The sequence below is a fragment of the Sturnira hondurensis genome, unplaced genomic scaffold (genome assembly GCF_014824575.4).
Source record: "Sturnira hondurensis isolate 20B ecotype Veracruz unplaced genomic scaffold, ASM1482457v3 Scaffold0006496, whole genome shotgun sequence".
In the NCBI taxonomy this organism is placed as follows: Eukaryota; Metazoa; Chordata; class Mammalia; order Chiroptera; family Phyllostomidae; genus Sturnira; species Sturnira hondurensis.
Genome location: NW_028079127.1, coordinates 13,998,273 through 14,020,813, shown reverse-complemented (window position 1 = coordinate 14,020,813; position 22,541 = coordinate 13,998,273). Strand labels below are relative to the sequence as shown.

Genomic DNA, 22,541 nt, shown 5'->3' with positions numbered 1-22,541 from the left:
TCCTTGGTGGAGAGAGGACCTGCCTGGAGGGACGTGAGCAAGCTCTCAGACTCATGGGCAACCTGAGATGCCCGGGACAGTGCCCCCATGGACCCTTGCTGCCATTGAGAGACTCAGGCGCTGCTGGCCTCTCCCTCAGGGTTCCAGGATGGGGCAGAGACTCAGCCAGCGGGCCCTGCCCACTGGCGTGGCTCACCCATCAGGGCCTTGTGGCGGGGGCAGCAGGGCCCGCGCTCCGGGCATCCTCCGTGCTGGCTGCTGTCCTCCAAGTCTGCACATTGGGCGACGGGAGCCCCCTCAGGTGACACGCTGGAGCGTTTCCTCAGGAGTGACGGGTGCACAGGCGACAGCAGCAAAACAGACCAGACTGGTGTTTTAAAAGGATGAGGGACATAATAGGCAGGAAGGTTCACTTTAGCTTTTCTCCCTGCACAGCTTGGGGGCTGGACACCGGCACGCCCATTCTCGTCCACCTGTGGGTCCCCCCCCACCCCGCTGGCACTCTACCTCGTGCCACGGGTGGCTGGGGCTGCAGCCATGTGGTCCTGAACGCCCAAGCAGACTGCCATCTGCCCTTCCCAGCAGGCGAGGGCACTCACTGGGGACCCAGGGCACAGGGGACGTCAGGCCACCAGCCAGGAGCCAGGAGCTGGCAGGAGACGTGAGTGATGTGGCAGCTACGGAAAGCAGATCCTCTGCTCAGCCCTGTCCCACCACGTCCCCTCATCCCGCTGCTGGGACTTGGGACCTCGTTTATTGGCAGCTGCGGGGTGTATGACCCTCACAACTGTCCCTGGCACCGTCATCACCCTGGTCCTAGGGAGAGCCCCCTAGGGTCAGGACGCTGCCCATCAAGAGGTTATGGATTTCGTTAAGGCTGAGCTCAAACGGGGCGTCGTGAAAAGGTGGTTGACTGTCTCCTAATGCGGAGCAGTTTATTTTTATGTTCGGGTTTACACACACAAGTGCCGCCGGGAGGGTCATATCACACCAAGAAGGAAAGTAGTTCCTTTCCTTCTGAGGGTTCTGGTGGCGGAGGGGCAGGAGGTCCTGGGCGGTCAGACACCTGTGACGGGCAGCAGCCACACCCCAGGTGCTGCCCAGAGCCTCGAGAGCTGGCCGGGGAGCCGGCCTGCCTGGGGGAGGGCAGGTGCGTGCTCTCCCGAGTGCCCGTGGGTCTGCTGGATGCACAGCAGGTCGGCGAGGCACGGGGCCTCAGAAACTCAAGTTTTAGCTGTCTTACTTCAGCTGATTGAACTCATGCACTTGAAGTTTTCTTTCTTTAAAGACAAAAATTGGATCAGTGGTCAGCTTTTAAAATATAGTTATGCTTCCCATGTACAAGTATTAAACATTTTCTTCACTGCAGAACAGTTTATACTGTCATGCTCAGCCCCAGCCTCTCTCAGTTCATCCCAAATTAAGGTCCACTTGCCCCAGAATCATGGGATTTTTTTCCTTCCTGTGAACTCAACTTTCCAGAATCCTCTTCTGGTAGCAGGAGCGGCAGAGGGGACAGGCATGGAAGGGAGAGGCGTCCCCCCAGGAGAGCCGCTCCAGGGCCAGGAGGCAGGCGTGGTGGAACATGTGTGAGCAGGACAGGAGCACCGTGGGCCGCGCGGACGCACTGCTGTCCATCCCCGAGGGGCCGCTGGGGCCCACGGACAGTGGCGTGAGGCAGATGGAGCACTCGTGGGTGTCCCGGAGCAGAGCCTGCAACACAGGGGAGGCATGAGCGATACCGCGGGCGCCCGGGGGCTTGGTCGGAGCGCCTAAGACCAGGCCCTCTGCAAAAAACTAGGGGCGTCCTGTGTGCGCACGCAATGCCAAGTGGGTGCTGGTGTGCACGTTCTCTGCTACTCGTGTGAGGAGTGAAAGGGGAGAGTGACCCGCCTGTGCTGGGAAATTTAAAGACAATCCTTTATCACACGTCGTGTTGAGAATCTAGGTTTCTCGTTAATGAAGCAACGGGGTGGCGGGGTGGGGTGGGGGGGGCGGCTTTTTCAGAAGCCTCACCTCAGTGCAGCTGCAAAACACCTTTATAAATGGTCCTGTGTTTAGGATGCTCGGGTCAGTTTTTCCTCAGTTGGATTCTCCAGGCCACTGCAGACCCAAGGGGAGGCCAGGAGACAGTGGGGGGCGGCCTCGCAGTGGGGCCGTTCCCTTTGGTGTTTCTACCGCTCACAGATCGGCATCCTCAGCAGAATCCCCAGCCGAAGGGCCTTGCGGTTGCCCCGGAGCAAGGTGCACCACCCGGAGCGGGTGGCGAAGGTCCGTGGGGCCCTGGGTCTCCCTCCGAGGTCGCCACCGAGCCCTGGTCACCAAGCTGCCCCGGTCACCGAGCAAAGCCTACCTGCGTCTGGATTTTCTGCCAGTCGTCGTCGGTGAGCCTGCGGCCGCACTGCTGGTCCAGCTGCTGCAGGACGCTGCGGTTGACGGCCAGGCAGTGGTCCACCTCTGCCAGGAGCTCGTCGATGTCCGTGTGGTAGGAGCAGAGCATGCGCTGGCTGATTTCCGTGAACTGAGGACAGGAGCCGCTCACCTGAGCTCGGGGACTCGGGGAGTGGGGGGAGGGGAGCACCTTCTGGAGTCCCCACCACCCTCTGCATCAACTCCACCCAGGTCTCTGCCTTCCAATAATATTTTTTGGGAAGCCAGCATGTGGCTCTCTGCTCAATGACCCCACATCCAGGAAACTTATACCGAGAGATCACCCACAAGGCCATCTGGTTGTTCACCCTGGTGGCTGTCAGCAAGGAAGACACCGACATTGAAAGTTGACAGGAGAAAGGAGCTAGAATTTTATGAAATTAGCTGTGTGTCATTTTGCCCTGGCACCCTTCACTGTCACTTGAAGAGGACAGTGGCAGCACAATGCCGCAGTTTCCTCCCGCTCCCGGACAGCTGGTGACCAGAGCTGGTCTGTGGGTCTCTGTTTGCCGGTCGCCTTCCCACCGTGGTTGCAGATTATGAGTTACTGTTTTAGCGTGACCATAAAAAGGGAAATGAAGAGAAAGATGATCACCTTCTATTACACGGGCTTTTCAGTCTGTTCTTGCCGAGCTCTGAAATCACGATTTGAAAACCCCCATGCCCTAAGGACCTTAAGATCTCTGAACAGAAGCTGATGCATTCAAGTGACGGACGGCTGTCTGCCCGTCACTACAGACCAGATCCCTAGGATGTAGGGTTCTTTTACTGCTAGCGGAGACATAGGGGCAGCGTATTACAGTTCATCTCTAACTTTTAAAAAGTTTGATTTGATGGTAGTGTGTGTAGATACGGCCTCTAATGTTCCTCCAAGCTCAGTTCTTTCTATAAAGCACTATCATTTTGACCCAAGATTTAGAGAAGCCGAGACACCTTGTGACAAACGATTTAACTGGACAGCGTGGGTTGTGGGGTGTGGTGCTATCGCCTCCTGCTGGCAGGGACCGGAACTGCCAGCACAAGCACACCCGAGGTGGACCTCCCTGCAGGGCGGGATTTGCGGGGTGAATTTGCTCCTGTGTGACTAGTAAGGTGGAACAATTCTAGATAATGCAGGTAGTGGATGCTGGGGTGACGTCCCCCGTTGGGCTCGTATTTGTGCCACTATGAGGTGGCAGTTGCTACTGCAAAGCAGTCCAGCCTGACACCTTTCAGGCTCCTCTGGACTCAGGTTTGGCCATGGGCCCTAATTTGGGAATCTTTACTGCCCTGCTCTCTGCAAATTTTAACTTCCAGAATTAGGAAGCCTCCAACCCTCCCGCATATGCCCTTCTGGCAGGAGGCCGTCACCCCCTTTTTTAAAAATGTAAAGTCCTATAGATACTGATTTATGAGAAAGTTAACGTGTCTTCAACTTTACTAGGCTTTTTATGGAGACTGGTTGTTCCTGTGAGTGTTTTGGTTGCCGATGGTTTGCCCCTTTTCCTGTGAGTTCTGCAGGATTTGGGGGGAATATTTGCATTAACAGAAGCACCGAGGCGGGTGAGCAAGGCCTGATGCGGGGCCTCCAGGAGTCCCCGGGCGAGGGGGCGGGGAAGGGCTGGCTTGGGGCTTCCATTCAGTTGTGCAGACCTGGCTGATGGGGGAGAAAATGCCCTTATGGGCATTCGCTCTTGAGCAGATCTCACGAAGCAGACTGGAAATAGTGCGGGTGCACGGGGGAAGGTAGAGTGAGGGTGTACGATACTCTTAAAAAAACTCCCGAGCCCGACTGTTGTTAGAACTTCCTAAAACGTAAGACTTCAAGCTGCTGTAGGTGGGCCCTGCCCGAGAGAAATGGAACCTTCCCCACATTGGCAATCTTAAAACTTCCAGGGCCGATTTTAAAAAGGGTTTAAAGAGGTGAAATTACTTTTCATGATGTTTTTACTTAACCCACCATACCCCGGCCATGAGCATTTCACAAGGTATCAAATTGAACGAGCTACAAGAGACGCTTTCCAGTCCCCCCCCTCCCCCCCTCCAGCCCTGCCGAGCCGTGTGCATGGTGTGTTTTCAGCCCGTCCGATCCAGGGCTGGAAGGCACCAGTGGCCCGCGGCTGCCTGTTTGCGACAGCGCAGGCCGGGGGCTCCTCACCGGCAGGGGCCCTGTCGTCCGCGGCACAGACGCGTAGCCAGTCCTTCATCAGCCCTTTGAAGGCCGATCTACCGCGAATGGCAGTGGGACCAACTACCTGGTGCCTAGGCCGCCGTGCCACCCGGACACCGCTGCGCGGCCGACTTCGGCACACGCACGAAGAGCACACACTCAAGGGGTAACGGTGCAGGGAGCACGTGGAGCAGTAGGGCCGTCAGCACCGGCGCCTTTCCCCTGCTCACGGGTACGCACTGGACGTGACGGAGTCGTGGTGCGGTCACATGCCCCGGTCACATGCCCCGGGATGCGCAGGCCTGAGCCCAGCAGCAACCCCCAGTCGCACGAGTGCGCCCTGCTCTACGGCTGCCGCTCCGCACTACACTCTACGCCTGCGTGTTCACGTCACGTAAGGAGACGTCAGGAGGTACGTCATGTCCGAAGAGACGTCCTGTTCTGTCGGGAGGTACGTCTCGTCCAGTGTAGAGGACGTCGCGGCGGGCAGACCGGCTGGGTGGGGCCGCCTCCTCGCCCGCGGTGGCGGTAGGACTTCCGGCCCCGTCGCTCTGGCGGCCCCGGCTGTGCTTCTCGGGGGCTGAAACCTCCTGGGGCCCGGACGCCGCGTCGTGTGGAGCCCCTCTGCGCTGTGCCCTCGAGGATGTGGCCGCAGAGTGTGGCCGAGGTGGGTGACCCCGGGAGGGGGAGGGGGAGGGGCGAGGGCGGGGCTGTGCTCCATCGGGGCCTAGCGGCCCACGTCCTGCACCGCTGGCCTGTCAGAGCCTCGTGATCTCGAGTAAGACACTGGGCGGGGCCGGGGAGCGCCCCGCCCCCAACACACACTGAAGGTTTCGGGAGGCGGGGTTTGGGAGGCACGCGGTGCTTCTGCGCCTGCGCGGTAAGCGCTTTCCCTGCCGTGTGGTTGGGCTCCTGGGCTGGCCACGCGAGGCTCTGACTGGCCCACACGGCGTCCCTAGTCTCCTGGGCGCCCGTGCCAACACCACCTCGAGGGCACGGTGAGCACGTGTTCTCCGGAGGTGCGGCGGGCGCCTTGAGCGCGCGTTGTGTCGACGGCACTGCCCGGGCCATGGGCCCAGTCCACGCGGGGGCGCGGGCTTGCCCAGGCCCAAGGTCTGCGAATCCATCCTGGCAAAGCCAGCGGACTTCCCCGCCGAATCTTGGGCTCCCTCTGGGGCGCCCCCGTGAGCTCGCAGCCGCAGTTGGCTCTGGGGACTTGGGTCTTCCTGCTGGTCGGTGTGGTGCAGGCCTGCTACATTCTCCCCGTCTGGACCCAGCCAGGTTCGGTTCAGTTCTTGGTGTGTTTGTTTCTGTTCCAAGTTCTTTTGATCAACAGGTTGTTTAGAACTGTTTCCTGGCTGACACATCTGATAAGGGGTTAATGTCTGAAATGTATGAAGTACTCACAAAACTCAATGCCCAAAAGCAAACAAGCCAGTTAAAACATGGGCACAGGACCTGGACGGACATGTCTCCCAGGAGGACACACAGAGGGCCCAGAGACATATGACAAGATGATGAGCATCGATAGCCATCAGAGATGCAAATTAAACCCACAACGAGATGCCACTTCACAGAATGGCCATCAAAAACAAATCAACAAACATCCCGTTGGAGAGGTTGTGGAGAAAAGGGAATCCTAGTGCGCTGTTGGTGGGAGTGCAGACTGGGGCAGCCACTGTGGAAAACGGAAAATGGGTCTGTGTGTTGACCCAGCAATTCCACTGCTGGGATTATACCCTAAGAACCCCAAAACACCGATCAGAAAGAACCTATGCACCCCAATGTTCATAGTAGCATAACTTATAATAGCCAAGTGCTGGAAACAGCCTAAGTGCCCATCAGTAAATGAGTGAATCAAAAAACTGTGGTTCATTTACACAATGGAATTCTATGCAGCAGAAAGAAGGAAGGAGCTCCTACCCTTTGCAACAGGAAGGTGGAAGTAGAGAGCATAATGCTAAGTGAAATAAGCCAGGCGGTGCAAGACAAATACCTCATTATCTCACTCCTGCGTGAAACCTAATGAACAAAGCAAACAGGCAGGACAGACAGACTCATAGACGGTCTTAGACGGAGAGCAGATGACAGCTGGTGGTGGGGGGGAGGCTAGGGGTGGGGGGATGCGTGAGAAGGAAGAAGGACTCGTGGACATGGACAGCAGCAGTGATTGCTGGGCAGAGGGGGATATAAGGAGACTGGGTGGGAATGGAAAAATATAATAAAGATTAAATCAATAAAAAATAAAAATAAAAAAATCGAAGTTGTCACTTAATCCTAAATTACATGACATTTTGTCAATGAGACAAATAATGATTCTCTTCATATGTGGTGGTGGCTGAAGACTATTAATGGCAGTTTATTCTGTCTCAGCTGAACAACTTGAACTTCCCCGATCAGCTCAGGCCCCGGGAGCAACGCGCGGCCCGGAGCAGTGCCTGGAGCCTGGCGTCGGTGCTCTGGGACCGCAGCTCTTCTGGCAGGCTCTGCGCCCGCTCGCTTGGCCTGGAGACCGCAGTGGGGCTGCATGCTGGTCTGGGAGGTGGCCGGCACTTGGTGCCCACGGTGTCGCTGGCACGGCCCTCCCACCTCTCACTTCCTCCAGCGTGGTATCCGCACCCCCTCTGGAGGCTGAGGGCCTGCGGGCCTCATGCCACCTGTCGCCCTCCCTGCTTCCCTGCGTGAGTCCGCAGGTGCCGACTCCTTTCCGTCTTTGTGACCTTGCGCCTGTCTGTCCTCACGTGCTTGGGTTGAAGTGAGTTTCCACTCTCGACTCTCGGAGCACCTCTGGCCCTGCCTCTGACACTGCTCACGGCTGGATGCTATTTCCTTTTTCTGGTGTGTGCTTGTTTGCCCAAAGGGGTTCCTTGGATTCGAGGAAGAACCTCACTCGTCTCCATGAGGCCCTGGACATTCAGTACACGTTTTCAGCAGGGCTGGCGGTGGGGTAGAAACGCACCTGGTGTGCACCCGGGAGAGGTGCGGGGCGATGGTCCTTTTGGGGTTGACAAGTAACAGGATGTGGAGTGGTTTTGAAGTGATTGCCCGTCTGGAGATGCCACAAAAGATGGGGGTTCAGCTTGTAACATAACCTTGATATTGGCGTGTTAATAAGTGTATGGAACAGCCTTCAGTGTGAACTTCAGTCAGGTTTCTCAATGTGAGCTGGTGTGAGTGTCTTCATCCTCGTAGCTTCAAGTGTTTGAAAGTTAGCAAGGGAAACATTTCAGAGTTAAATATATGTATTGACTACCTACTTTGGCCACTTCAAAGCCGTGTGCTAAGTGTAGCTTTTATGAAATATTTCTTAAATACCAAGTTCTCACATGCTCACCGCCACCTGCCTTTGCTAACTCCCTCTGCTCCGAGGGTCAGACGCCCTGAATAAACGAAGGGCAAGACCTAGCTCCTCTCAGCCCCCTCCCCACCCTGCAAAAGACACCCGAGTGCTACTTTTTAATAAAAAATAATGGTCACTATTTTTCTATAGAAGTAGACAAAATGTGTCAAGTTTCCAGTGTCAATGAGAGTGACCATCTTCATGTATTTTCCTTTTAAGTCTCATATTTCAGATATTTGGTAAGTGGTTGAGAGTCTAGGTTGGCGATATGTAAAGCGGCTCCTGGTCATTACAAGTGACGCGCAGGTTGAACGTTACAAAGTGCCCAGGTGAACTCTGTCTGCCCAGGAGGCCTCTCGGAGCCATCCATCTTGATGTCAGCAAATTGCTTACTAATGTGTTGACTTAGGGCCGCCCTCAAAAGCAAAATGAAAAGCCTGGAATTTACAGCATATCAATGAATCCGTTGATAAGCTTTTACTGGTTTAATATCCTTGCAGTCTTGCTGCTTGGAGCCTCTTCAAGTTAGCAACAGAATGTTTGCCATCTCTGGGTGATAAAGGGGCTCAGAGCACTAAGCAAACTTTCGGACCATTACGCTGTTTGGTGAGATGTAAATGAAAAAAGGAAGAGAGATCTCACGGGAGGGTGTGGGAGCCGGCGGCCCCTGAAGCCGACCACGGCTCTGACAAGTCACTAACTTTCTAAACAACAGTCAGGACTTTTAGGCTGGGTGGAGATAATATAATGCATTTGAAAAGTTTTAATTGCAGCCATAAAAAACCATGCCTCAGTTATATGACATACGCTTGCAGAGCTTCCAGATAAGGATCAAAGGCTTTCAACGACCGCCGCCCGCCGCATTCTGGGCAGCACTCGGCCCCTCTGTGCGCGCCACTGACAGGCGTGAGCGCGCGGCTCCGGACACTCCCCGGGGGCTTTGATCTGAGCTCCCTGTGCCCCGGGACTGCTGCACTGTCCTCACAGCTCCCGTGCCCCTGTGACGGGCACTGCTGACTCCAGCTCAGTTCCCGACATTCGCCCACGGGTGCAGACCTCGGGTTTTAGCCCAGGACCGCCGTCTCTTTGAAGGAAACCGCGTCGCTCTGCTCCCGCGTACTTTTGTCAGGGATGAGCCAGTGACACCTCACAGCACGGCGAGTCTGTGAAAGGGAGTTCTGTGGGTGGAGGCATTAGCGTTTCTGGAAAGGCGCCCTCTGAAGTTTTTAATTAGTTAACACCCAGTAGATACAGGAGAACTGAAGTAAGAAGAGACTTCATTAACTGCCCCTGTAAGGAGAGTGGAAATACAAGGCCGCAGTTCTTTCACGGGGAAGACAGATTGATTTGTAAAAATAGAATGGCCTCAGCTAATCTAATCTAGGGTATTAAAGACATATCCATCTTCTCCAGCTCTTGAAACTTTAAAGGAAACAAGCACTTCCTAATTTATTGTGCCTAAAAATATCTTCCTATTATCCCTCTTTGCTTTTTACCCCCTATTGATTAGACTTTTTCCCTGAAGGTCACTTATCGTTGGTCTAACCCAGTGGTTCCCAAGCATGGCGGAGAAGTTTTCACCCCTTGCCAGGTGGGGAGAAAAGTAACTCAGTGGAGTGAAATTTGTGTACAGCTGTATGTCTTCTCAGTAATCTCCTTTAGTGTGTGGCCAAGTAGGCCTGCTTCTGTGGTGTGCTTCTGCTTCTTCCAGTTGTTCTTTCCGAGATGATTCCGATAGTCCCAGCGGTCTGGGGACGGTGGGTACACAGGTGCACAGGCTTCAGGGGAGGAGGGAGGTCCCACTGCCACTTCTGAGTCCTGGGCTGCTGGAAGCTGTGTAGCCACTGTGCGCTACCCCTGACCGTGGGATGTCACATGACTTACCTCTCCTGGGAGTATGCACTTGCAGTTTTTAAGACTAAACTACAATGAATTTGCTTGGATTTAGCACTCACCAACAGTGAGCATGGAGATACATACGGCTGAGGACTGTGGCTGCTGGTGCACACGTCCAGCCCGGTCAGAGCCTGCAGTGTCCCCAGGCGTCTGACACGGCCGGCTGCTGCACGTCCTGCTCTGTGAGCTTTGTAGCTTCTGCGGCCGGGGCTTAGACCGCTGTTGGTTCCTTGCGCTTGGTGGCGGTGGTGGGCGGGGGTGCAGGTGTGTGGAGAGACGGGACTCAGACGCTGAGCTTCGAGGCACGCCTCTGCAGGAGTGTCCCCTGACTGTCACAGAGCTGGGCCCCCGCCGAGGGGCCGTGAGAGGGCCAGGGCTTGTTGTGGCTGGGAATGCATTTATTTTTGAATGGGCACTGAGTCTTCTGAAGCTGGACTTGAGCGTGCGTGTCAGTTCTGGAAAAGCAGGAGTTCCACTTTCATTTCATGTGTCTCCCCCTGTGACTTTTCCTCTCGATGTACTAAGTTTGCTCTTCCCTGTAAGATGGCTCTAGTAGCTCGTCGTTTCCTGTACTTCATTCGAAAGAATTCTGTGAGCGTGTGACATCTGTCATCGGCAGGTATTTAAAAACCATCAGAACTGGTGACCCTCCATGCAGCCATTGTACTAGTGAAGGTGGATGAAGATAAGGAACATTTTCGGCACATCACACTCTACTATCTCAAGAAGGGTAAAAACCCAGTGGAAACGCCTAGGAAGGTCTGTGCAGCGTGCGGATAAGGTGCCGTGACTGACCGCGTGTGTCAGACTGACTGCGTGTATCAGACTGACCACGTGTGTCAGAAGCGGTCTGTGAAGTTCTGCGCCGAGGTTTCTCACTGGACGATGCGCCACGGTTGGGAAGAGCAGCTGAAGCGGATAGTGATCAAATCGAGACCATGTGGAGAATAATCAGCATCGTACCATGCAGGAGGTAGCCGATGCACTCGCAACACCCAAACCAGTAAGTTACCGGTGAAAATGAAAGTGTGTCTTTTATTCTACGGACAGAACTGGATGGGCTCTTTGGCCAGCCCAGCATAACGTGGGCGAGTTTAAGGCAAAGGACGCCATGGTGCAGGACGGCCACACACTGAAATGGCCGCCATGGTGAGGTCAGCCGGAGCCACGTCCCCTCCCACAGTCACCGCCGCTTTTCTGCTGGGAGAGTGTGAAGGGTCACCCTCTCAGTGACCTCCAAGCACGTGACACGGTCGTGCTGACTGGTGCCAGGCGCTGGTTAGCGCTGCGGAGCCCATTCATCCGTGACCAGAAACGGCGTCTCCCAGCCCCGGGCAGCTGCCGGCCTCCCGTGCTGTCCCAGGAGTTGGGCTTTCGGCCTTGCCTGTGGGTGGCGCCCTGCAGTCTCTGTCTTTGGTTTACTCCGCTTTGCGTGGTGCCCTCAGGCTCCGTGTACGGCGCTGCCGGCAGCAGGCTTTCTCTCTTTCTCTCGGCTGAGAGCAGCCTAGACCCTGGCGGCCGTCCTCACCATCTTCGTCGCTCACCTGGGACGGCCCCTCCCGCTGTTGCGTGTCTTACCTGCTGTGAACATGCGGCGGTGTCACGGGGTGCGGCGTCTCTCTGAGATCCTGACCTCATGTCCTTGGAGTGGATCCTCAGAAGCAGGGTTGCCGGGTGATATGGTGGTTCTATTTTTAATTTTTGAGGAACACCCCTGCTCTGTTCCACAGTGGCTGGTTCACCCCCGCATGTGGCACACGGGTCCCTGTTCTCTGCATCTTCGCCAGCACTGGTTGTCTCTGGTTTTCGATGGCAGACACCCCAACGGCTGAGGTGCACACTCAGTGTGGTGCGGGGGTGTGTTTCCCTGGAGACGCGTGATGTGGAGCACGTTTCCATGTGCTTGTCAGCCATCCGGGGGTCTCCTTTGGGAAGAGGTCTGTTGAGGTCTATGCTCACCACACAGTCAGACTGTGTTTTATTGCTGTTGAGTGGCCAGGGCTCTCTACGGAGTTCCAAGTTCGACAGTCCAGCCCTCGTCCGGGGCAAGGCCTGCAGGTATCTCCCTGCCCCCAGGCTGCCCGTTCGTTTTGTTGCTTGTTTCCTTGCCGTGCAGAAGCTTTTTACTCCCATTTATTTACTTATTTATTTTGCTGTTTTTGCTTTTACTTTTCATGTTATATCCAAAAAATCATTGCCAAGACCAGCATAGAGGAGACTTTTCTCTGTCTTTTCTCCTAGGAATTCTGTGGCTCCAGGTCTTTAATTCATTTTGAGTTCATTTTTGTTACGTCCTCTGAAACTGACCCTTCATCGTGTGGAATGGTCCTCGTCCCTTGCCAGAGCTTCTGAGTCAGGTCCGTTCTGCCTGCCAGACACGCACCCGGAAGTGCACACGGTGCGCCTGGTCTCCACCCACGGAGGGCCTCCTGCCTGTGCACTCGAGCCCGCGGGGCCTCGGCGCCGGAGGGCGCCTCTCATGGGCTGCGCGTGGTGGGCCTTTCGCCTTTAACCTGCTCCTTTGTCCTGTGAGTCATTGTAAGCCTTGCGATGGGAGAAGCTGGTCTGTCTACGCTGAGTGATCACGGGAGGTAAGCACCGCCACCACCACCTTGCTGTCCTGGGACTGTGCTGCAGCCCCAGGCTGCTGTGCTGTGGAGTGGCCCCCCCCAGCTCCTGCCCTCCCCCCCACTGCTCCTCCTGCTTGGCATCAGCGTTTCTCCATCGGAGCCAGCTGCTTTGTGGGACGCCTCTCATTCTGGATTCACTTGGTTGCACGTTTTCTCACAACTGGGTTTGGGTTCCGTGTTTTGGCATGAGAGTGCACAGGCGGGTCTTGTCCCCGTGAGGTCGTCACAGGAGGGCGTGTGGTGCTGGCTGGGTGTAGATGCAGCGGACTTACAGTCCTGGAGACCCTCTTTCTCCCTGTGACCTGGAAGGGGTCAGCAGGCGGCGCTGCGAGACCTGGACGCCCTCCTCCTCAGTGACCTCTGCTCCAGCGGCTGACGGCACTCCAACTCACCGCCGCTCGCTCTCTGCACGTTGCCGCCTGTTTGTCGTTGCCGTGAGTCTTCCTTGTGGTCTGGGCGTGTGAGTGCAGTCCTGGGTCACGTGGAACTCAGTGGCCTGGTTCAGGCTTTTGATTCCATGAGCACACGCCAGCATTTGAAAACTGTAGGTTAAAACCTTAGCATGTCATTCCCTACACTGAGCCTGTAGCCCACGAAACAGTCCCACTGAGTTGGAAGGCAGGGAGAATTGTGGAGCTGCCCGGGACTCAGTGGCTGACTTGGAAGCGCCCGGCCTGCAGCGGGAAGCCGGCCTCTGGGCTCTGCTCCCTCGGCCGGAGGGAGGCACGGTGGCAGGCGGCTGGGGCGGAGTGCGGGCTGCGTGAAGTGCAGTCCTTGAGTGTTTGCAGTGGGGTTTGGTCCGCAGGTTTTCAGTGCTCGTGGCCAGGTAGGGCGAGTGAACAAGAGGTATGGAATGGGGAGGGGAAGCGCCGAGAAGGGTGAGGAGCTGGCGGCAGTAGCTCGGGACCCTGGAGGCCATTGAAACCGGAGAGCAAAGCTGTGTGTAGAAAGTGGGAGCCGTTACGAAGTTGCGCAACTGACTGGTCTCAGCAAATTAACAATTTGGGGAGAAAGTCCTAAATTGCCGTGTGCATGTGTGTGTGCGGACATGCAGTCCATTGAGTCTCATGCCTCTTTGCTCTGTGTGGCAGGGAGCACGTGCAGCCTGTAGTTTTAAAACGTATTAGAACAGTGCGTGCAGATGAAAAAATATAAGCTAAAGTGACCGTCAGACCTGCCTTTAAAATGTCACAGAAAATCATGAATCACTTATGCTTGGAGAGCCAACACTGTCATATTCTGGAATCACGGAGAGTGACTGAGAGAACGCAGGGCGGAGCAAAGCCTGGACAGGGTGCCAGGGAAGGATGCAAAGCAGCCCTGACTCAGGAGTGAAGGACAAAGGAGGGGTGACCGGTCCCCAGTGGAGGAAGAAGGGCGGTGCCGAGAAGACCACCAGCTGGCCAGGAGACCGGGTTCCCCATGGTGGTGAGCATGAGGGCCGCAGGGCAGGCTGAGACAGCGTCATGGCTGAGGACAAGGACTTCTAGGAGTAGATGACCTCTGCGGCCCTGAGATCCAGAGGTGGCGAGCTTATGCTCTCCAGGCAGACAAAGGGGAGAGGCTCAGGGCCTAAGGAGAAGGGAGGCAGCACGCACCAGTTTGAGCCAGTCACTCACCAGTTTAAGCTGGTTTGCTGCCTCTCCTGCAGAACCAGGGTGTTTGGGGCTCTGCAGGAAAGACCAGGATGGGGTCTTTCACAAGGACTCTGTCCCCTTTCCCTAAATAAGGGGCATGACTGACTTGGACATGTAATGGTTCCACATGGAAACGTGGACAAATGTGGACCTGCAGCCCCTGTCCACAGCCTCCCCCTGCTGCTAGCCCCACCCCGCCCTCCTGGGAGGGGACACTGCCAAGTGCAAGGACAGGGTGGCACCGTGGCATCTCATCTCTCTACCCCCGGCTTCGACGGCTTTGTCGTCAAGATGAGCAGTTTCAGTGGTTTGCTCGCACGGGGTGTTGCACGCTGTCCTGCTGCTGAGGACAGAGCGGGGGTTCCCGGGTTCTCTGAGACATCGCACTGAGCCACAGTCCTGTCTCTTCTCTGCCCTGCAGAACCTGCATTGCTGGGGTGGCTGCCTGAGGGGAGGCACTGAGTGTCAGCTGTGACAGAGCGAGGCCCAGGTCCCCTTCCTCCAGGGTCCCTGCGCGGTGCTGGGACCCATGGATGTCAGAGGGCGGTGTGAGGGCCCAGGGACTGGCACCTCAGCAGAGGAGGCTCACTGGGCGTCCCAGGAAACCAGGAGCCTGTGAGTGAGCCCCCCTCCTCCCTCAAAGCAAGGGGCAGGAATAGTTGGGGTGGGGGGCCTTTGTACGACCAGGAGTAACTAACTCTTGTCACTCACGACCCCAAACAGAGGACAGGGATCTAAACTCCGTGTATCCTGGGATGTGACCACGGGTCCCCCTGAGGGCCCGAGCTGACACCCTGTCCAAACGCCCGCTGCCCTGCCATTCCGTGATGGACAGGAGCTGGAACAGCACACGAACGGTCACAGTGAGTGCCCGCTTCCCGGCGCCCGCTGTGAACGCTGCTCTGACTCCTAGCACGGCTCCGCAGGGCAGAAGGTCGCCCCTCCACGTCGCAGAGGAAGGACGTAGCCGGGGTGGCGGGCAGCTGTGGTTTTCCTGACACACAGAGCTGGTGAGGGTTCAGCCGGGATTTGAACCCAGGACTCGCTGCCCCCCCCCCCCGCCTCTGCCTTGCCTGTCTTTTTTGCATGGGACACGTGATGGAAAACTGTTAAGCCAAAAAAAAAAAAAATATATATATATATATAATGGCTAAAAGAAAGCGTAGAAACTGAAGTTTCTGGAGGGTTAAGGGTCTGTACCTACCCTTTCTTCAAAGAATTTTCTCCTCAACTTGGCATCTGTGGGTGGCAGTGTTCTTCTCAGGTCTCGGTACCACTTCCTGACCACGTGTCCCCTCCAGCAGGCTTGGATCCTGCAGTGCGGGGTTGGAGAGGGACTGTCAGGGCCCGGGACCTGTGGTGTCCTCGCGGCCACTGCTGTGGGGGTCCCGGGGGCAGGGTCCTTCTCACCTTGTCGCACACTTCCTTTTGAACAGCTGGGCCCCGTCGTGAATTACTCGGGTTTGGTACTGGTTCCTTCTGCAGAGGGGGCAGGTTTTTTTACCTGTGAGCCTTTCAAAGGCTTGAAGGCACGCCTGAAGAGAGACATTTCCCTTAAGTCTTCATGAGTAATTGATTATAAACAGCATTTTTACTTCTAATGTAATTATAGTGTTCCTTTCTCTCATAATTATGAGACTTAGTGCAACTGAGATGGTGCAGAAGTTTCATCAGAGGGTAACACCTTCCTCACGCAGCTCGTCCCACGTGGTGCTTCAGAAGCACACACACGCAGATGCAGCAGAACCTCGGAAAACAGACCGCGTAAAGGCAGAGGGCGCTGTATCCAGGGTGGCCCTGGCTCAGTCCCAGGACGCGGGCTGTCACTCACGGTAATGGACATGGCTAACAGTCTGCTAGACAAACATTTACGTTCCTTTGCCACGTAAAATTCACGCTTTTTCTAACCAGGATGAATGATACTGATGAATTAGCCCAATGTCATACTTGCAGCTACAAACGGCGCTTACAGACAAAACCAATGTCCCTTTGGGGAGACTCAGGGAGGAGGAGGAGCCCGTCCACTGCAGCCTGGGGGACATCTGTGCATAGGGTGACAGAGAGGGGCGGGCGACTCACCCTGTGGAACACGTGGGAACAGGAGAGCAGCACCTGTCCCCGGGAGACAAAAGGTTTGAAGTTTAAGTTAGTTTAACAGAGAAGCAGCATAAACGCACTGATTGAAAAAACACCAAATGTTTGAAAGTTAAGCTGTGTTGTTTCTTTGGCAATTTAAAAAAGCAGATTAATAACCTTGACGTTCATGATGTTTAGTGTTTAACTTCAGCATGGCTGGCACAGGTATGTAATCTCAGTGGGAAAGGCCAAGTTAAACGTCAGACACACCAGTGAAGGTTGCTGTTGAGCCACTGGAATGACTGTATATTTAAAAATGAACCAGTCGTGACGTGGATGCGTTTCCTGGGCGAGTCTGGTGGGCGGGGCGGGGGGGACAGAAGGGTAAGCACACACCTTTTTCAGGGCTTCGTTCAACCAAATCACAGCTTTATTGAGATATAATTCTGAGGCTCAAATAGCAGTAAGTCCTAGATACATGTGAATCACTTTTAGTTTTCTAAATGCAGGGAAAGTGCAGTCACAAGAAAAATCTTCCTTCTCTGTGACCACATTCCCACTAAGGAGTGACGCTATTCTGGGTTGTGACAAGACAGAGGCTTAGACCCAATAAAGACAGAGGCGGTTGGTTCTCCTGGAAGGGAAGGCAGGGAGGAACAAGCCCAGGACAGTCATGCCCGTCAGGGGGCGAGCCTCAGCCACGGGCCCTGGGGGCAGGGACATTTCTCTGGGTGACAGCGGGTGAGGTCTCGGACACCAGCCACTGGTCTCGGGAGGGCTTTCCAGGTTTTAAGGTGACCGTCCTCCTGCCTTCACGCAGTCAGCACTTCTCTTCCCGAGTGGGGAGAGCGAAAGAAGTAGCGCAGTAAATGTGACTCGGAAACCGAGAGCCTTTCCTCGGAGCTCACAGCCCGCAGTGAGCCTGGACGGGAAAAATGCAGGAACGCCGGTCCTTTGAAATGACCGCCGTGTGATGGAAGGCAGTCTGCTGTGCACCCAGTCCAGTGGTCTTGCAGACTGTCTCATCACCAGATGCTTGATGATCTGTGCTGGAGAATGTTACACTCTGTACATTTAAAGTGTACTTGTAAATGTCCACAGGTATCTGCTGTTGGCACCCGTTCTCTGAGACAACGAGAAGGAATGACTAGGTGGTGGAAAGCGCACAGAAAACGTCCTCGGAAGTGAGGATCAGAGTCCAGCTGGACCCGAGCGTGCTTCCCTGCCCCACAGACGCGTGACATCAGTCAGAGCCCTTGGAAATCAGTGAGTGTCAGAAAAATGCCAGCTCTTGCTTGGAACTAAGGGAGAGACTTCAAGAGCAACAGCGAGAAACGCCAAACGAACACAGGTGTCTCTGTGTCCACATCCAAACAAAATGTAGAATGCAGTGAGAAATCAGTAAAAACCGAGTGGAAGAAACGTTGTGTGTGATGCACACCAGCCCCTCCCTCTTTGATAGCCCGGGTTGTTGCCAGTGTAGTCAGGAAAAGCAGTTCGTGGTGAGGAAGTTCCCATAAGACTGTCCACCGCATTCTCAACAGAAAGGCTGCAGGCCGGGAGGGAGTGGCGAGAAATACTCATAGTGACGGGCAGTTAGGACCTACAGCCAAGCCAACTCTGGCCAGCGAAGCTGTTGTTTGGAACCAAAGGACAGATAAAGAGCTTCCCAGACAAGGAGAAGCTAAAGGAGTTCCTCGTCACCAAGCCATTTATTAGATGAAACGTTAAAGGCAGGGGCCCCCAAACCTCCGGGCTGCAGGCCGGTGCCAGTCTGGGCCAGTTAGGAAGCAGGCCACCTAGCACGAGGTGAGCTTGAATGTAATGTGCTTGAATCACCCCAAAACCATCCTCCACCTCTCAGCAGTCTGTGGAAAAATTGTCTTCTATGAAACTAGTCGCTGGTGCCAAAAATGTTGGGGACTGCTGGTTAAATGGTATTCTTTAAGAAGAAGAAAAGATAAAAATGTGAACAGTAAATGGCAATAAATATGGATCTATCAACAACTGAATCTAAAAATCAAATTAAATGAACAAGCAGAACAGAAACAGACTCATAAATACTAGAACATCTGACAGTTGGCAGATGGGAGGGGGTCGGGAGGAGGGGTGAGGAGGGTGAAGGGGTGGGCGTGCGGGGACCGGCTGTGACGGAACGGTCCTCGGGGGTGAAGCACAGGACGGGGGGTGTTCTGGGACTCAGTGGCCTTCCAGCGACTGTGTCTGGTGCCGGGGGGTGCGGGATTCGTCAGGATGACCACCTAGCAAGTCACACAATGGCTAATCACTGGGTGTGCATCCGAGGCTGACCTGACGTGTGTGTCAGCTGACACCGAAAAACACAGAATGATTAAAAAAAAACAGACAAAAAGGTCACCAGGGCCTGGAAGACTCCTCGTGGCTTCATTACCTCTCTTGTTACATTAAAATGTTAAGTTGTCCTAGATGGTAAACCTGTGGTTTAAGAGCTAAAATCCTTCCGAAATTCCCGAGTCGCACAGACGCGCGGGTAGGTCCCCGTAGAGAACTGGGGCAGAGCGCGTGTGAAACAGGCTGTGAGTTCGCGTCCGTACAGACCGACAGTTCCGTTATGCGCCAAGTCGGTAACAGTGAAACCGATGAGAACATGCAGTGTGAGCGTTTACACCCCCGGCAGGGGCCGCCTGCCTTTCACTCTGCCTGCTGTGCTTCCCCGCCAACGTCGGGTGCCGCTCTGGGGGAGACGCTGTCCTGGGGCCGTGGCTCGGAAGGGACACGACTGCAGACTTCAGCTAACGAGGCCGACCGAGTGTGTGCGAGTGTGTGCGAGTGTGTGCTGTGACATGGACGGGCGCAGCAGTCTGTGGAACCCTCAGGCTCACCGTGACAGATTCATGAGTGGGGATCGAGAGGCCTTACAGAATGTCCCACAGATTATTGAGATAGGCAAGCCCGGTTTTTCTTTTATATTTGGTTCACACACCAGCTTGGAAATCCCTTTGTGCGCCCTGCCCCCCACCCCATTGGGCCTCGACACCTCTCTGCACCCCGTCCTTGGGGCTCCCTCTGTCCAGCCTTCGAGGCTGGCAGCACAGGGGTGCTCGGCCTCTGGACTCGGTGCCTGAGCGTGAGTCCCCACTGCCTGGGTGGACCTGCCCGGCGCGGGGCTCAGCTCCCGCTGGCACGTGGCCTTCACGAGTGGGAGAGGGCCTAAGTGTCTGAGGGCCCCTGGGGGAGGGAGTGGAGAAGAGAAGCCTGGAGTCTGTCTTGGTGCCCGGTGCCTCGCTCACAGTGCCCACGTGAGAACAGCCCCAGTTCGGTGTCGCGGTGTCCCCCAGGAGTGGGACCGCTGGGCGTGCTCCTCGCACCCACCTGCTGCACGCTGGGGCTACACACCTGGGGGCGCAGCTGGAACTCTTCCTTGCACACCGGGCAGGGCTGCGTGGAGTCTCCCTGCGAGACGGACCTCTGTCTCACTTTGTCCCATTCGTCTGACGAGAGTGGCAGTGGGGGGGGTTCGAACAGGCCCAGCTTCTGCGCTAACGTGAAAACAATATGAGCAAAAACGTAGGTGACAGGGTGGTGCTGCCCATGGATAATTTTAACGGCTCTGACCTCTGTCCCTTTCTGGAGCAGAGACAGCTGCTAGCAGTTCAGAGGGAAATGGGAAGGTGTCTGTTGGGCATGGCGGCAGCCCCTTGGGGCCAGGCCCTGTGTCTGTCGCACTGGTGCTGGGACACAGTGTCCAGATGCACCTGTTCCCACTCTCCGCATCTTCTGAAAATCCTGTCTGTTTCTAACTTCCCGTTTAAAATAATTTCGGACTTGGCAAAAGGTTGTAGAAACTGCAAAGAATTCTTGTGTGTTTTTGTCCAGCTTCCCTAAAGGCTAACACGCAGGGCCAACCAGGAAATTTGCGTTGACCTAATGCTGCCCGTCTGCTCCTGTGTGGGCGTCACTCTTGTCCCGCTCAGCCCCCTTTTCTGACCCAGACCCCACACTGCACTCAGCCGTCGTGTCCTCTTCGTCTCCCACCATCTGGGACCGTTCCTCAGTCTTTATCTGCTTTTCTGGACTTGATACTTTTGGTTGGTACTGGCTAGGAATCGTGTAGATTGTTGTCAATTTGGGGTTGTCTCACGCTTCCTCAGGATTAAATTTGGAGGGGCACTGTGGCGAGAACGCGCCCTTTTTAGAACGCAGGGTAGGGAGACACCTGACATCGGGGTGAGTCTCTCTGTGGGGTGGTTGCTCCGATCACTCGGTACAGTGCTGGCTGCCCTGCGTTGCACCTCTGTCAAGCTGTGGGTGTGCCCTTGCAGTGGTGCGGACCGGGGGCGGCACTGTGGGGCCGTGTTGCAGCGTGGGCTCCCCACCGTTGGGTGTTCTCACCGCGCTGCCGCCGAACAGCGACTTCCTGTCTCTAGCACCTCTGCTGCGTTAGGGGTCACTCTGCTGCCAGAGAGCTTTCTCTGCATTCCCCCCTCACTTCTGTCAGTGTGGACGCAGAGATGCTTACTTACTGTGGTCTTTGTTTACCTGCCCAAGTGTTTAAAAAGGTTTTATTTATTTATTTTTATAGAGAGGGGAAGGGAGGGAGGAAGAGAGGGAGAGAAACATCAGTATGTGGTTGCCTCTTGCTCATGCCCCACAGCGGAAAACCTGGCCTGATGGGCCCTGACTGGGAATTGAACCGGCGAACCTTTGGTTGCAGGCCAGCACTCAGTCCACTGAACCACACCAGCCAGGGCCCCGTCTTCATTTTTAAACTTTAGCACGTCTCTTTCTATAAGATTACAAAGTATTTCCGTCTGAGGAAAATTAAACTATCAGTCTCAACTAAATTCTTTAGTTTGAAGAAGCCAAAATGTGAATGATGAAATCAGCTTACCTAAAGTTAGTGGTGGTGGTTTGGGGTCGAGAACATACTCTCTTTCTGGATCAGCCTCTCTGGGGCCTTGTGTCCTCCTTTGAAGTCCTGTGTCTATTACAGCTTTTGCATTTCTTTTTAAAGATTTGAGTGCATTCTCTCTCTTCTGTGTCTTTTTCTGGGAAGGATTGGCCACCGAAGGGTTTTGTAGTTGAAGGTCATGTAAAATGTGATCTTGTAAAGCAACCGCAGTGATTGCTAAGTTACCGCGTCGACACGAGTGCCCCTGAAACGCAGGGAAAAGCAGCACACAGAGAACGTTACGTAACGTGTCACTCGGAAGAAAACTGAAGCTTTAATTCTGGACCCTGAAAGCGCACCAGACCGAATCTAGCAGGGAAGAGTGCGCGACCCATTGCCAGCTGAGCTGGAGCCGAGCCCAGCCTCCGCACCCACGGTGACGACACAGTAACGTCGCTTCATTTGATCACCGAGGCCTCTAATTACAATATGGATATATTTGTTATGACCCACGAAGGATGTACGTGCCCGGACTCATTCTCTTTCACTCTGATTAAATCAGGCTGCAGGTGAATGTTGCTTCTCTTGTCCTAAAGAGAACGCTGCGTTGGGGAAAGCTACGGGGAGCGAGGTTGCCATGCAGCTGGGAGGGGCTTGCTGTGAGTGCCTAGCGGACAGCCCCTTGTGCGCACACGGTCTGCAGCCGTCCCGTGCACTTGCGCACAGCCAGATGAAAACATACTCACTACCGAAGCCACGTGTAGGCTGCTCCCGAGGTGCCTACCTTATTGGTCGACATGCCAAGTCAGGAAGTGCTGCTGCCTGCGTGGCTGCGTCCAACCCCGTGACCCCACTGCATTCCTCTCACCCTCCTGTGAAAGCAGTCAGCAGGAAGTCAGAGTGAGACCGCGTGTGAGGACGAGAACCCCCCGCTCTCAGCAGACGGGTGCTCCACGCACGTGCAGAAAGCCTCGGCCCAAAGGCCAGGGGCACTGAGAACAACCTGCCCTCCAGAGGTGACACTCATCTGGGATGGGAGGGACAGAGGGAGTGAGCACCTACACTGTGGGGACTCGAGTGCGGGCTCCCCAGGGCCCAGCTGCATTGGACCCTTTGGGGGGGGGGAGAGCAGAAGGGGAACGTGGCTGACGTCACTTCATCCACACCTTGAGCAGGCACAATATGGGGACGCTCTTGGGATCCACTCTTGACCCACCTGTTTGTCAGGCAAATTACCTTTCCTATCTTAGTCTCAGTTGTGTGTGTGTGTGTTTTACTGTTAGGATTAAATGAGACAGTCGTTGTAACATATTTTCCGTGGGCCTTTCCCACCAAAGATACTCTGAACAAGCTTATTATTGCTTCACTTCCTTCCTGGAAGACTCTGGTATTGGCCCTTTCAGCTTTTAGACAAGAGTCCAAAATATTCTGGGGAGAAACAGTGAGTTGCTGAAGTAATCTAGGAAATAGTGTTGTGGGCCTAAATGTGAGACTGGAAATGATTAATCCACAA

At 55.1% G+C, this 22,541-nt stretch overlaps 1 protein-coding gene across 2 annotated transcripts; it reads right to left on the bottom strand.

Annotated features, from left to right (window-relative positions):
• Nucleotides 1-1,467: 1,467 nt before the first annotated feature.
• RNF32 (ring finger protein 32) lies at nt 1,468-21,896 on the bottom strand. 2 transcript variants are annotated; one of them, XM_037049504.1, is made up of 8 exons: nt 21,813-21,896; nt 21,029-21,293; nt 19,510-19,676; nt 16,162-16,194; nt 15,493-15,617; nt 15,287-15,395; nt 2,354-2,521; nt 1,468-1,713 (listed from the first exon to the last, which is right to left on the bottom strand). In XM_037049504.1, the coding sequence occupies exons 1-8, from the start codon at nt 21,825-21,827 to the stop codon at nt 1,471-1,473; spliced, it is 1,125 nt and encodes a 374-aa protein (XP_036905399.1). In that variant the 5' UTR covers nt 21,828-21,896; the 3' UTR covers nt 1,468-1,470. The 2 variants fall into 2 exon arrangements, with proteins under 2 accessions (XP_036905399.1, XP_036905400.1); XM_037049505.1 differs by having other exon boundaries at nt 19,534-19,676.
• Nucleotides 21,897-22,541: the final 645 nt, after the last annotated feature.